Here is a 16,022-nt window from a genome sequence, read left to right on the forward strand (position 1 = left end):
ACAAATGCTTTGTAGGGTTTTTACAGTGAATCATCTGGATGGTCCTTAGAACTGAGGTTACACGTGTAAGTAGAAACTGCATCAATCTGCAGAAAATATTTGCCTGTCAGCTAATCTTTGCTCTTGCAGTGTTCCCAGGGATGTTCGAGGACACGGGATGATACAAAGTAATAACCTGCAACATTTTATTCACTCATTTGATAATACTTGATTTACTTAGCTATTACAACGTGAACATTCTCACGAACACCAATGATGTAAGGACTAACCAATTATTGTGCCTTGGAGACTTGTTAGCCAATAATGAGATAATACGTAGAGCTCAAAGAGGCTGAAAACACTATAAGAATGATGTTTCATGATTAATAAGTTTGCTGTGGATTCTCATGTTAATTCTGGATGCTCAATAAACTTTGGTTGATTCAGCTATCCGTGAGTGGACATTCCTTTCATCCTCAGCCTCGGGAACCCTAAATGCAACATTTTGGCGCCCGAACAGGGACCCGTACTTCGTCCAGAGAAGGACAGACGCGTCGTCAGCCCAAGGGCTTTTCTTAGTAAGTATGGGGTCTTCGCTCTCTCTAGAGCAAAGGAAGCATGTTAGTGAGTTAGGGTATCTTCTTAAGAAGTCTGAGTTATGTGTGTCACAAAAGGCTCTTTTTCGGCTGGTCCGTGAAATTGCTTTAAGTTGTCCTTTCTATCCTATACAAGGTTCTTTGAAGTTGTCAGATTGGGAAAAAGTTGGCAAGGTTTTGCATTCTGAGCCTAGGAAAGATGTGGATGTTTTGCACGCTTGGCATTTGTGTCGGCATGCTGTAGAAATATTTGGTCAAAAAGAAGATTCTGTTTCTTCCTTATCATCCCCTCCTTCTCAACATTCTAATACTGTGATTTTTCCTCCACTGTCTGAAAAAGAAATTTCTTCTTTTGATCCTAAATCTGAGTCTGAAATAATACCTTCTTCTCCTTCTTCTGACATTGTGTTAAAACCTCCTCCTCCTCCTCCCCCTCCTCCTATTCCCTCTCATCTTTCTCTTCTTCCTATTCCTCATCCTTCTACTAATATTCTTCCAAAGTCTGCCTTTCAGAAAATGGTAGAAAATTGTAAATCAGATGTTAATATTTCTGGAGAAGAGTTAGCTGATTTGTTCTCTGTGTGTCCGGTTCAATATCAACCAGGGCCACAACCAGGTCAGCAGATTGCTGAGTGGGAAGGTTTGCCATTTCAGATCTTAAGGGAGTTAAAGAAGGCTATTTCTGATTATGGTATCACTGGAAATTTTACTAAAGGTCTTTTGGAAGGAATTAAGAATGGCTATACCATGATTCCGCAGGATTGGAAACAATTGTTTAGAATGATTTTGACTTCTATGCAGTATGTTGTTTGGGAAAGTGAATATTTGCGTCATTCTCAGGCAGCTGCTTTAGGTAGTGGTGGACTTTACACAGTGGAACAGTTGTTTGGGTCAGGTCAGTTTGCAGACATTCCTAATCAGGTTTTACTTCCTCCTGCAACTTTGGCGGTAGTTTCTGAATGTGCATTCAGGTCTTTTCTCAAGGTTCCTCAAGCCGGAGAACCTAAAGTTAGCTTTTCTAACATACGCCAGAGAGTGAATGAACCTTATGCTGATTTTGTGGAGAGACTTTCAAAAGCTTTGCATCAACAGTTGGATAATCAGGAAGCGGCTGGAGAATTGCTTCGTCAGTTGGCTATTGAAAATGCTAATGTGGACTGTAAACGTGCTTTGCAGCCTTTAAAAGCTACAAATCAATACACGTTAGCAGACATGTTACGTGTTTGTCAGGATGTAGGATCTCCATCATACAACATGAATTTGTTGGCTGCAGCGATTCAAAGAGGGAGGAAGCCTTCAGGGAATTGTTTTAAATGTGGAAAATTTGGGCATTTTCAGAAAGATTGTCGTTCAACATCAACTGGTGGTGATCGTCCTGTGAAGAAGTGTCCTATTTGCAAGAAGGGTTTTCATTGGGCAAATCAGTGTAGATTTCGTTTGAGTTCGGGAAACGGCCAGGTGGGTGTGGCACCCACCCAGAAAACAAAGAGTGCCTTTCCCGTTGTGAGTTTTCCTCCCCCCTCTCTTGTTCCTCCTCCCTCTCTAGCGCTTCCTCAGCCACAGCAGGTAGTGCTGGGATCGATTTAATTACTCAAGCTGATTTGGATTTTAAATTTCCTTTAGAGGTAAAATTGGTTGCTTCTCAATACACTGGTCCTCTTTCTTCTGGTTTGGTTGGCATAATCTTACCACGTTCTTCTGCTCATAAATTGGGATGTTTTGTGGTTCCAGGAGTTATTGATTCTGATTACACTGGAGTGATTCTTATGCAAATTTGGGTTAACATTCCACAATTTCTTCCTAAAGGATCTTCTGTAGCACAACTTCTTTTGCTTCCCTATAAAATACCTAACCCAGGTATTGGAAATCGTGGTGATTCTGGATTTGGTTCTACTCTTACTTCTATAGGCCTCTTGCAGTCTATTAATTCTCATAGACCACTTCTTACTTTGTATCTTAATAAGCAACCGTTTCAAGGTTTGTTGGACACAGGAGCCGACGTTACTGTCATCTCACTTTTACAGTGGCCTGTCCAATGGCCTAAACGTGATGTTAATTCCTTGTGGGGCATTGGTGGGTCTACAAATGCTTGGCAAAGCATTCATTCCATAGCCATCACGACCTCTGCTGGTAAGTCTGTATCCTTACATCCTTACATTTTAGATATTCATACTAATATTTGGGGTAGGGACCTTCTTTCTCTTCTTAATGCTCATTTGATTTTGGATGATGGCGCTTCCTCTTAAATGGCTTTGTTCTACACCTGTTTGGATTGAGCAATGGCCTTTATCTTCTGAAAAATTGATTGCTTTGCATTCCTTAGTCCAGGAGCAATTGGCTGCTGGCCATATTGAACCTTCTACTAGTCCATGGAACACCCCTGTTTTTGTTATTAAAAAGAAAAGTGGAAAATGGAGATTTTTATCTGATCTTAGAAAAATAAATGAATGTATTCAACCAATGGGACCGTTACAATGTGGTCTTCCTAATCCTAATTTAATCCCACAGTCTTATAAATTATTAGTTGTGGATTTGAAGGATTGTTTTTTCACCATTCCTTTGCAGTCACAGGATAGAGAAAAATTTGCATTCACTGTGCCTGTTTTAAATAATAGTCAGCCTACACAAAGATTTCAATGGTGTGTCTTACCACAAGGTATGCTAAATTCTCCTACAATTTGTCAATATTTTGTGGATCAAGCTTTACAACCTTTTCGTGATCAATTTCCTTCTTATCTTATTTTCCATTATATGGATGATATTTTAATTGCAGGTGAAAATCTTGATGAAGAACAGGTGCTACAACAATTGACTACCATTGTAGCAAGCAAAGGGCTTTTTATAGCTCCTGAAAAAATACAACGTTCTGAACCATATTCTTATTTGGGTTTTAAAGTCTTACAATCTTCTTCCATTCCTATCTTACCTGAACTTAAGGTGCAATCTTCATATACTTTGGTTCAGTGGCAAAAACTTTTAGGTACAATCAATTGGGCTCGTCCATATTTTAAAATTTCTACAGGAGAAATGTTACCTCTTTTCTCTCTATTAAAAGGTTCCAAAAAACCTGGAGATTTGGTTTCACTTACTGTTTTGCAAAAGAAATGTCTCCAAGAAATTCTAAATAAATTTAAATTGGGATATGTTGATAGAATTGTGTCTATAACCAAAAAGTTGTGGTTAGCAATTCTTCCTACATCACCTTTACCTACTGGATGTCTTTATTCTATTTTGGATGAAAAAGTGATTCATATTCATGAATGGTTGAATTTGTCTGCTTCTCCTCCTAGAAACATTTTTCCTTATCAACAGGCTTTAGAAGAATTGATTATGAAAGCACGACGAAGATCTTTGCAATTAATAGGTCATGATCTGGATGGAATAGCTTTCACTCGTACTAAACTTGAACATGAACATTTGATGACCATTTCTGATTCATATCAAATTGCATTTTCCAACTACCTTGGTGATATTCAATATTCTTTACCTAAAGATCCTAGAATAGTTATTACAAATACATTGAATCTTTCATTTTCTTCTATTTTTACTCGTTCTCCTCTTCCTGAAGCATTAACTATTTTCACAGACGGATCACCCACTCGTGGAGTTGTGGTTTGGACGGATGGTCAACAATGGTTTTCTAAATTCACTTCTGTTCAAACATCTGCCCAACGTTCTGAGTTGGCAGCTGTTATTTTGGCTCTGAGATTATTTTCTGATCAACCTATTAACTTGATTGTTGATACCAAATATGTTTTTCTTGCAATGCAATCTCTTCCTTATGCTTATTGTGCTGTTTCTCTTGACGTTAATCTTTTGTCTTTATTTTTATCTTTGAAACATGTTTTGGAAGCACGTGTCTTTCCTTTATATGTTGAGCACATTAGGAGCCATTCTCCTTTTCAAAATCCTTTGACGGAAGGAAATAGACGAGCTGATGAGACTCTCAAAGAAGTCACAACTCTTTTTTCAGATCCTGTTGCTAGTCATTCATATTTTCATCAAAATGCTAAATCTTTGGCTAAACAATTTTCTGTTCCTATGTCTCAGGCTCGTGACATTGTTCGAGGATGTACTTCTTGTCAACAATTTGCTGTTCCTTTTCCTATGGGAGTAAATCCTCGAGGAACAAAATCTAATCAAATTTGGCAAATGGATGTTACACAATTTGCTACCTTTAAACCATTCACTTATTTACATGCATCCATTGATACATATTCTCATTTTTTGTGGGTCACTGCTGCTAGACATGAGCGCACCTTTGATGCCATGTCTCATTGTCTTTCTGCTTTTTCCGTAATGGGACGACCAATTCAATTAAAAACTGATAATGGTCCTGCGTATACTAGCAAGGACTTTAATTCTTTTTGTCAACAATGGAACATTCAATTGATACATGGAATTCCTTACAATTCTCAAGGGCAAGCTATAATTGAGCGAGCTCATCGTACATTCAAAGCCACATTAACTAAATTGGTAAAATCTGAATCTGGTCCTTTCAATTTGAGAAAAATTCAAAATTTGATCTCTATTGCTCTTTATGCGTGGAATTACTTAACTTTTCTAGATTCCTTTTCAGACCTCCCAGTGAATTTACATTTTCATATTCAGGATCCTGTTTCGTCCTTACCATGGAAAAACAAATGAAAGATCTAAGGATGCAACGTCCTCCAATATTGCCTTGGAATCACCTTGAAGATCAACATCAATTGAAAAAATCCTTTTTTCTCATGTGTTGTTTTTTCTTTTTCTTTTCTTTTCCGGTTTCTACTAACTCGGAAACAATTCCTGCTCTTCCTCTTAGTCCTAATCTTTGGATTCGTCACGCTCAATATATGTTTTTGATTCATGGTCATAATATAACTTTATATTATGAACCTCCTATGGCTCTTGGTCAAGTTGCTTTTATTCCTAATCTAATTAATTCTTCTGCTTTCATTGTTTCGCAACTTCAACATATTTCTTCTTCTTGGCTATTTTCTACTCCTCCAAATGAATTAAATTCAGTTAGATGGAAGTATATTCGCATTAACCAATTTACTAGAGGCTTATGTTTTTGTTGTTATGCTCGTCATAATTGGTTTAATCAATGGTCTGATTACTCAAAAGCTAAACGTATTTTAGATAAAGTAGGGAATTATAGTTATTGTACTCAGAAATATTGGTTATGGGGTACTATTAAAACATCACAAGGTCATAACATCATACCTGAAATGTATCCTGAAAATTTTCCTATTTTTCAAACTGTTTTTTCTAATACTGACACAGGTGGATCAATCTGTGCTGGATGGCAATTAAAAGATCCTACAATGTGGTTTTTCTTTGATAAATATGCAACTAACGTACACCCTCAAAACTATCAATGTGCTGCCATTGGATATTTGTCGTTACCTGTACAAGTGGGTGCTTATGAAAGTTTACCAACTAGAAAAAGACGTGCAGCCTTGGGATCAAAATGTTCTGATGAAGTTATTATTAATACTCAATTTTCTTCATTGCATACTTTTGGACGCGCAGTAGTTGGAGCAATAACTGGAACTATTTCTTTGGGATCATACCCAGGAATATTAACTCAAGAAAATAGACATTCTATTTTAGGTCTTACATGCCGATTGGAGAAATCTATTAATGCTACTGCTGCAATTATTAGAGACTTGCAAAATGAAATTGAAGAACTTAATCAAGATTTAATGCAACAACGTTTTGCTATAGACTATTTGCTAGCTCGTCAAGGTGGATTTTGTACTTTAGTTGGTCAACGTGCTTGTGCTGTGCATTTTCATTCACTTAATAGAACTATTGAAGATGAATTAGCTAATTTACAAGCTTCTATAAAAAATAATGTACATTATGAATTTTCTCCTTTTGATTGGTTAACTAGCTGGTTACCTAATATTTCTTGGTTAAAACAATTGTTTTTCTATGGTGTGAGCATAATTGTATTACTTATACTTTGCTGTTGTTGTATGCAATGTGTTCCTTCATTTTTTGCTATGTTTTTTGCTATGTTTCGTAAGTCTCCTGCACCTACTTTGAATATGATTCAAATGCATGCTCTTGAAAAATCTCTTTTATCGTCATTAAAAACAAAAAGAGAGGAAATGTAGGGTTTTTACAGTGAATCATCTGGATGGTCCTTAGAACTGAGGTTACACGTGTAAGTAGAAACTGCATCAATCTGCAGAAAATATTTGCCTGTCAGCTAATCTTTGCTCTTGCAGTGTTCCCAGGGATGTTCGAGGACACGGGATGATACAAAGTAATAACCTGCAACATTTTATTCACTCATTTGATAATACTTGATTTACTTAGCTATTACAACGTGAACATTCTCACGAACACCAATGATGTAAGGACTAACCAATTATTGTGCCTTGGAGACTTGTTAGCCAATAATGAGATAATACGTAGAGCTCAAAGAGGCTGAAAACACTATAAGAATGATGTTTCATGATTAATAAGTTTGCTGTGGATTCTCATGTTAATTCTGGATGCTCAATAAACTTTGGTTGATTCAGCTATCCGTGAGTGGACATTCCTTTCATCCTCAGCCTCGGGAACCCTAAATGCAACAATGCTTCTTTCAAGGCCATTAAATTATTCAGAATTAATTAGGGGAGGGGGGGGAAGATTAATTCCAGCAACAATGAAGAGCTGCCTTGGAGGAGAAAGAAAGAGAAACAAACAGGACTTGGCTGTGAAAAGAAAGTTATAATCATTATAATTCTGCCCTTTGAAAAGTTAAACAAAAGGGAAGGCAGCGGAAGGAATTCAAAGCTCTTGCTAAGGGCCTAAATTACAAATATTTGCTGGACGTTATTACCTGGGCAGAGACCACTTCAACCAAACATTGTCCCCAGTGGGTAAAAATCTTAGGATAATTTTCACCTCTCTGAATAGCACAATAACAAGCCCGATACAAACAGCAGTAAACTCCATGCCTCTTTCCCCCTTATCTTACCACAGAACAGAATAGAATGGATTGGAGTAGAATATTGAGTAGAGTAGAGTAAAGTAGGGTAGGGTGTGGTAGGGTAGATTAAGGTAGAGTAGGGGAGAGGCGAAGAGGGAAGAGAAATCATTGGGCTTGAAGAGACCTTGGAAGTCTTCTAGTCCAACTCTCTGGATTACAGACCTTATATCAGTGTTTCTCAACCTTGGCGACTTTAAGTCCAGCTGGGGGATTCTGAGAGTTGAAGTCCACAGGACTTAAAGTTGCCAAGGTTGAGAAACACTGCCTTATATCATCCCAGATAAATAGTTGTCAATTTCTTCTTCTTCTTCTTCTTCTTCTTCTTCTTCTTCTTCTTCTTCTTCTTCTTCTTCTTCTTCTTCTTCTTCTTCTTCTTCTTCTTCTTCTCCCTCTCCCTCCTCCTCCTCCTCCTCCTCCTCTTCTTCTCCTTCTCCTCCTCCTCCTCCTCCTCCGACGCCACCACCACCACTATCACCCTCCTTCTCCTTCTCGTTCTTCTCCTCCTTCCTCTTCTCCTCCTCCCCTCTCCTCCTCCTCCTCCTCCCCCTCCTCCTCCTCCTCCTCCTTCTCCTCCTCCTCCTCCTCCTCCTCCTCCTCCTCCTCCTCCTCCTTTAAAGCTTATAGGATGCTATCCATTTATATTATTTCTTTTTACATAAAATGAGAGCACAGTGAGAATTTTTTTTTAAAAAAAAACTCCAAACTGGTTTCAAATGAATTGGACAAAACTGGAGAAGTGGAAATCCTGTGGTGTACAGATACTCTGAAATAATTGGTTTGTATCACTGGGTTCGATCCCATGAGATTTTATCCTTTACAGCAGAAGAAGGGACAGTGGTTACTAGCGAGGCCTAGGAAGTGAATTGGAGAGAAATAAGCGAACCCATCTTTCTTTCCAACTCATCACAGCATCCTCTTGGCTTTTAATTGCTCTGCTCCTTCCTTTTCAGTCTCTTTCATTTGAAGGCCCGATAGATTTCTCCATTGTTAACGAGAACAGGATTCTCTCCGTTCTTCAATGCCACGTTTCTCTAATTCGTACACGTGGTTCGGAAAAACCTCCGGGTTTAAAACGTTATTGGTTTCACTGGAAAACATAACAAGCTTAAAATAAATGGAGCTGCTACGGTAAGCGGCTCCTTCCCATCTCCTTTTCAGATTTAATTTAAATTACAAATGCTCACAATAAAAAAAAATGCATTCAATAGCACTCCTATTATATAGAATTATGCACTGTGTGTGCCTGTAGCAGAGGTTGGGTTGAGTTAGACTCTGGCTTCACTCTCTCCCTTCCCCTTATTTCATTATTTTTAAGAGCCGAGGTGGCGCAGTGGTTAGGGTGCAGTACTGCAGGCCACTTCAGCTGACTGTTATCTGCAGTTCAGCGGTTCAAATCTCACTGGCTCAAGGTTGACTCAGCCTTCCATCCTTCCGAGGTGGGTGAAATGAGGACCCAGACTGTGGGGGCGATATGCTGACTCTGTAAACCGCTTAGAGAGGGCTGAAAGCCCTATGAAGCGATATATAAGTCTAACTGCTATTAAGGATAATGGTTGTGGCCCAGTGGTGGGTTGCGCATCCCGTTCCAACCAGTACAGTTGGAACGGGACCGGCGGTGTCCTTGTGCACGCGCCCAGTTCACACATGCGTCTTAGCGCCTGCATGATGCTCCAGCGGCTCGTGGAGAATCGCTCAGGCGCTGTATGTACCATGCGCCTGCGTGGAAGCGCAGAAGCCTTCAAAGACCAGTAAGGAGCGCGGGCAGGCAGGTGGGCCCTTCGGCGTTCCCATAAGTTACTTACTTCCAGGTTGAATTGAATTGAATTGAAAAGTTTATTTATAGGCCGCCCTTTTCCCTGAGGGGACTCAGGGCGGCTTACAATTCATGGGGAAGGGAATACAGACAATGACATATAGAAACAATACATAATTAAAATGGAAACAACATTCATCATTCGGGTGGGGACGGATTACAATCTTTAACCCCAGGCCTGGCCGGATAGCCAGATCTTGAGGGCTGTGCGGAAGGTCTGGAGGGTGGTGAGGGTGCGAATCTCCACGGGGAGATCGTTCCAAAGGGGTGGAGGTTCACTGACCAACCGGTCCATGCGGACCGCTGCGGACTGGTTGAAACCCACCCCTGTTGTGGCCCATCAGTGGCCAGTAGAGCTGGCCGCAGAGTCAGACAGTGAGGAGGTTGGGGAGGAACATGGGCCAGTCCTAGAGGCTGGGAAAGGCTCGGACGAGGGCTCTGTGTTGGAGGCATGGAGGGAGCTAGACAGGAGTGAGGCAGAGGAACAGCTGGAGCCTGTTCCCAGTGTGCGCATACGCAGCGCTTCCAGACGACAAGGGCAACTAATAAAGCAGGGTTGACTTGGGAGTAAAGCCATAGGTGGATGGTGATTGGCCCCTCCCAGAGGAAACAAAAGAGGAGCGAATGGGGAGTGTGGACATGATACCAGTATTTGAGGGGCTGCCACAAAGAGGAGGGGGGCAACTTATTTTCCAAAGCACCGGAAGGCAAGACAAAGAATAGCAATAGCAGTTAGACTTATACACCGCTTCATGGGGCTTTCAGCCCTCTCTAAGCGGTTTACAGAGTCAGCATATTGCCCCCAACAACAATCCGGGTCCTCATTTCACCCACCTCGGAAGGATGGAAGGCTGAGTCAACCCTGAGCCGGTGAGATTTGAACAGCCGAACTGCAGAACTAGCAGTCAGCTGAAGTAGCCTGCAGTGCTGCATTTAACCACTGCGCCACCTCGGCAGTGGATGGAAACTGATCTAGGAGAGAAGCAACTTGAAATTAAGAGACGCTTCCTAAGAGTAAGAACAATGAACCAGTGGGACAGAAGTTGCGTTCGGAACCTATGCGTGCTTCATCACTGGGGGTTTTCAAGAAGAGACTGGACAGCCACTTGTCTGGAATGGGATAGGGCGAACCTATGGCATTCATGCCACAAGTGGCACGCAGAGCCCTCTCGGCGGGCACGCCAGCTGTTGCCCCAGCCCTGCTCCACTGCACATACAGGGGTGCCTCCCGCCAGACAGCTGGTTTTCTGGTCTCTGCTGCGCATGCGCGGGGTGGGTGGGATGCACACAGGGGATCGCACGTACATGCGTGGGGAGGGAAGGGGGGGTCGCGTGCACATTGCATTATGGGTGTGCATGCACACGCACACTTTCAGCCCTTGACAACAAAACGGTTAGCCATCACTGGTTTAGGGTCTCCTGCTTGAGTAGGCGGCTGGACTAGAAGACCTCCAAGGTCCCATTCCGCTCTAGTCTGATTGAAATAGTTGGTTTGATAACTGTTACTAGGGAAAATAGGTGTTTTTTTGGGGGGGGGTTGTATTAGGGGTTTTGTTTCTGTAAGTTGCCTGGAGTCACGATGAGTTGGGTGGTCATATGAATGTTCTTCATTAATGAACGATTCCTGCCACAGGAAGGAATGGGTGGGTAGGGTGATGGTGGGCTAGAAGACCTCTAAGGCCCCTTCCAACTTCTAGGAAAAGCAAAGTGGTGCTAGATTATCTTTCACGCGTGTTTGGTGCTACGGAGCAGAGGAGCGTTTCTAGCTCCTTTGCTATTTTTTTTAAAGCATGTTCTTAAAATAAAAAAAATCCACCAAATAATCAATGATTGCATTTGTACGGGAAGAGCAGGGAAAATAAAACGTTCCATTAAAAAAAAGAAAGCAAGACTGTGGGGCATGGGATTTGGAGGTAGCAATTTCTTTTACAAAAAGGAGCCCACCTCGATCAATGAATATCTTGTTGAGTTTATAAAAACAGGTTGTCAGGCCTCCAGCCATCTTTGCTTTTGGGTCTTTGGCCTGCCACACTTTCGATAATTCTACTATGCCTTTTCTATGGTGGGAAAATGGCAGGAGGGATTGTACGGAGTTAGATGATATGTAGCCATAACAACATTCTTTCTAGAAAGCCAAGGTCATCCTTTGTCTCTGCACCTCTGCACCTGACTGGAACTGGATGGGTGGAAGCTGCCAGTGTGGCAGTAAAAGATTGGATCATGGGATGGACCTGGGGGTGTGTGGGGGCAAGATCTTAAACTGGGAGGGGGGAAACTGGGAGGCTTTCAGATTCGGGTTTTCCCAGATGTGCCAACATGGCTCTCTTCATAAATTGGAACTTTGAGCAATACTTTGCCTCGGACTCCGATTTACTTTTGGATGCTATTTGGAACCCTGACATAGGTAACAACTCGTTGGGGACGGGTCTCCTAGGGGGGGGGGGGTCCCCAGACAGAACAATTTGCCCCTTAAGTGGTTGTGTGGTTGAAAAAGAAAATGACAAAGAGGAAGCAAATGGGAGGGTGCCATAATGGGAGGAGACATTGTCTGAAATCCACCCTCCCTTTTTAATTTTTTTGGGGGGATGCTCCAACTGTGGAAGTTCTGAAGAAGAGATTGGACAACCATTTGTCTTAAATAATAGAGTTTCTCCTGCCTGGGCAGGGTTTTTACAGATTTTACAGATTTAAAAGAGTTGGAAGGGACCTTGTAGATCATCTAGTCCAACCCCTTGCCCAAGAAGGAGACCCTACACCATTTCTGACAGATGCTAGTCCGGTCTCTTCTTGAAAGTCTGCAGTGATGAAGCTCCCACAACTTCCGAAGGGAAGTTCGATTCCATGGGTTGATTGTTCTGACTATCAGAAAATTTCTCCTTATTTCCAGATTGAATCTCTCCTAGTTCGGTCTCCATCCATGATTCCTTGTCTGGCCTTCAGGTGCTTTGCAAAATAGCTAGACCCCTTCCTCTCTGTGGCAGACCCTCAAATATTGGAAGACTGCTCTCATGCCTCCCTTGGTCCTTCTCTTCACTGGACTAGACATATCCAGTTCCTGCAACCGTTCTTCATATGTTTTAGCCTCCAGTCTCCTAATCATCCTGGTTGCTCTTCTCTGCACTCTTTCTAGAGTCTCCACATCTTTTTTATAATGTGGTGGATGCAGTACTTTAGGTGTGGTCTTACTAAAGCTTTATAGAGTGGTATTAGTACCTTACATGATCTTGATTGTATCCCTCTGTTAATGCAGTTTAGGATTGCATTGGCTTTTTTGGCTTCCACTGCACACTGTTTTGCTCATATTTAGTTGGTTGTCCACTAGAAGAGTATTTAGAACCCTACTAGGGTTGGACTAGAACAGTGACGTGAATCAGGGGAGGCACGGGAGGCACTGCCTCACCACTGTCAATCATGAAAAGGAAAAAAAATGTAAACAAGAAAAGGTGAGTGCTGAGGTTAGCAATAGCAGTTAGACTTATATACCGCTTCATAGGGCTTTCAGCCCTCTCTAAGCGGTTTACAGAGTCAGCATATATCGCCCCCACAGTCTGGGTCCTCATTTCACCCACCTCGGAAGGATGGAAGGCTGAGTCAACCTTGAGCCGGTGAGATTAGAACCGCTGAACTGCAGATAGCAGTCAGCTGAAGTAGCCTGCAGTACTGCACCCTAACCACTGCGCCACCTCGGCTCTTAGACTAGCTGGCTGCCACACCGTGAATGACCGCCTGTTTAAAAAAGCCTCTTAAAAAGCGCCCTCTACTATGAGGCAGGAGAACTGCAGGCCTCATCTAGTCTGACTTTTTAGGCGCTCGAGCAGAGTTAAGCGAGGGTTAAAAGCCTAAAAAATCCGGAGGTAGTTGAGGCATGCAGTTCTCCTGCCTCATAGTAGAGGGCGCATTTTTTAGAGGCTTCAACTCTGTCATTTTGTTTAAAGCTGCACCGTCGCGCTCACTCTTCCTCCTCTCTTTCTCCGTTTCTGATGCCCCCCCCCACACCCCACGCTCCCTCTTTTCCTTCAAATTTCCTTTTTTTCCTCTTTTTTTCTTTAATAAATGCAATGCTCAGGCATTCTCTCCTCTCCTGTGACACCCCACTGACTAAAGCACTTTCTTTCGCCTGCCTGAGCTCGCTGCCCCGAGCTCAGGCGGGCAAAAGAAAGTGCTTTAGTCAGTGGGGTGTCACAGGAGAAGACTGCCTCACCAGCCATAAACCTCACCGCACGTCACTGAACTAGAAGACCTCCAAGGTCCCTTCCAACTCTGTTATTCTACATTTGGAAAAACCTATTCTTCCCTTCTGTCCTGAACATGCTTTTCAAAGGTGTCCAGTCAATATACAGTCTTGTGCACTGTTTATATGTGTTGGGAGCTAAGCGAGAGGCATATCTCATAGCCCAGAAAACAGAGGAGGACAGAATTTGAAAAATGTTCTTGGGATCATTGTCATGTTGGATGATTGGTTATTTTCCAACAGGAGAAACTTCTCAGAAATACCAAGGTGTCTGACAGCAACAACGAGAGAAAATAGGAGTGATGGCCAATATGTGCAGTGCGGTGTGTGGTTTTAAGAGGTGTGATCTACTTGGCTACAGTCACGAACTATATGATAAATGATTAAGGCAACTACCGGAGTTTCCTGAAAATAAGACAGGGTCTTATTTTCTTTTGACCCCCCCCCAAATAAGCACTTGGCTTTATTTTTGGGGAGGTATTCTATTCTATTCTATTCTATTCTATTCTACATTTCTTACACAGGAAGAGGAAACAGAGAGGTGGGACTGAACAGGTTATACAAAGCCTAGCAAGCCCCTCCCTCAGCCCTTCTCTTCTTCTCCACCAACATTGAAGCGTGTGATCACCTTTTTTTGTTCAGGACTCAAGCCATGTGGTCCTGTCCAACAATAAACCATCTTTCCAAGCAGCCTCCATGTCTCCAGTGTCTTCTTCCCCACTTGGAGCTGAACCCAAAAGGACATTTCTTTCATCAGTGGGAAGGAACAATGTACCATGCCTCTTCAGCATTGAGTCATGCCGGCCACACGACCATGGAGACGTCTTCGGACAGTGCTGGCTCTTTGGTTTTGAAACGGAGACGAGCAGTGCCCCCTAGTGTCTGGAACGGCTAGCACATATCTGCGACAGGAACCTTGTACTTTACCATCTGCATTTAAGAAAGAAACCCATGTCAGATCAAGAAAGGGAGGCTGAAACCATCTCCCCGACGGGCATCCAGAGTGATTCAAACTTGTTTCCATTTCAACATCCAGCCAACTTCATGGTCTTCTTTTGAGATAACTGGGAACCTCTGTTGGGAATGGAAGGATGGCCAAAGAGGAGCCATTCTTTCTCTTCCTTGAAGCTGTCACCATCTGGTTAAATCAACTTCTCTTTCCTTGTTAAGAAACAAAAGGGGAGCCCAGAATAATTAAAACACGATTGAGAGAGAGATTGTGGAGCTAACAGACACACGGCAAGGGCCGGGGGCTGGCGTGGGGAGAAAGGGAAGCCATCAATAACAGCCGCACGTCCGTTTCTCCAGGGAAGACGGTGGGGCTTAATAAGAAAGCTCCTTTCAGATGGAACCCATGGGGGACAAGATGGGTATTGTCTTCAAAACAGTTAGTTCCTGGCAGAGGAATTGGGGGTTTATTCATAATCTTGAAAATCTATAGCCTGAGGGCTCGAAGGAGCTGTAATGTCGATCGAGTAAACGGTGCTCATTTCATATCACGCTCGGTGCCAAGAAATACAACAAAGGCACAAAGATTGCAAGATATATATATATATATATAAAGTTAATTCTTCAGATTATTTCCAAGATGCTCCTGCCTTGAATCAATCATTGAACAACATCTTGGCGCAAAATAGTTGATGCGAATAGCTTTGGGTAAAATGTCCCCATCTCTACCTACCTGCCTTCCCTCGATCAAAATAAAGGCTGGAAGGGACCTTGGAGGTCTTCTAGTCCAACCCCCTCCTCAAGCAGGAGATCCTATGCCATTTCAGATAGATGGCTGCCCAGTCTTTTCTTAAAAATGTCCAGTGATGGAGAACCCACAACTTCTGAATGCTACAGAATTTTACAAGTGTCTCCCTCCCTCCCTGCCTCCCCCTCCTTCCCTTCTCTCCCTCATTCTCTCACTTATCCTTCCCTCCATCCAATCTCTCTATCCCTCCTTCTTTCACCTAATATCCTTCCTTCCTCCTTTCCTTCCTTCCTCACCCACATATCTCCTTCCTTCCTTTTATCCATCCATCCCTCTCTCCCTCATTCTTTTATCTATCCTTCCTTCCATCCATCCCTCTCGCCCTCACTCTTTTGCCTAATATCCTTCCTTCCTTCCCTCCCTCCCTCATTCTCTCACCTAACCTACCTTCCTTCCCTCCATCCATCCCTCTCTCCCTCATTCTGTTACCTATCCTTCCTTCCATCCATCCACCCCTCTCTCCCTCACTCTTTAATATCCTTCCTTCCTTCCCTCCCTCCCTCATTCTCTCATCTAGCCTTCTTTCTTTCCTTCCTTCCATCCTTCCTTCCATCCACCCATCCCTCTCTCCCTCATTCTTTCACCTAATACCCTTCCTTCCCTCCCTCTCTCCCTCATTCTCTCACCTATCCTTCCATCCATCCATCCATCCATTCATCCATCCATCCCTTTCT

The 16,022-nt window shown here is 42.6% G+C and overlaps 1 protein-coding gene across 1 annotated transcript; it reads left to right on the forward strand.

The window, feature by feature from the left end:
* The first annotated feature begins 463 nt into the window (after window positions 1–463).
* LOC148049070 (uncharacterized) lies at window positions 464–7,096 on the forward strand. The gene is made up of 2 exons (XM_087706630.1): window positions 464–557; window positions 5,844–7,096. Exon 2 carries the CDS (start codon window positions 5,885–5,887, stop codon window positions 6,680–6,682), a length of 798 nt encoding a protein of 265 aa, XP_087562756.1. The 5' UTR covers window positions 464–557; window positions 5,844–5,884; the 3' UTR covers window positions 6,683–7,096.
* Window positions 7,097–16,022: the final 8,926 nt, after the last annotated feature.

Source organism: Thamnophis sirtalis, unplaced genomic scaffold (assembly GCF_051295495.1).
Source record: "Thamnophis sirtalis isolate CommonGarterSnake01/CBP01778 unplaced genomic scaffold, rThaSir2_p1.2 scaffold_2, whole genome shotgun sequence".
NCBI classification, from domain to species: domain Eukaryota; kingdom Metazoa; phylum Chordata; class Lepidosauria; order Squamata; family Natricidae; genus Thamnophis; species Thamnophis sirtalis.

Coding starts and splice junctions, on each gene's coding strand:
- LOC148049070 (XM_087706630.1), top strand. CDS start 5,885: ATGTGGTTTTTCTTTGATAAATATGCAACTAACGTACACCCTCAAAAC.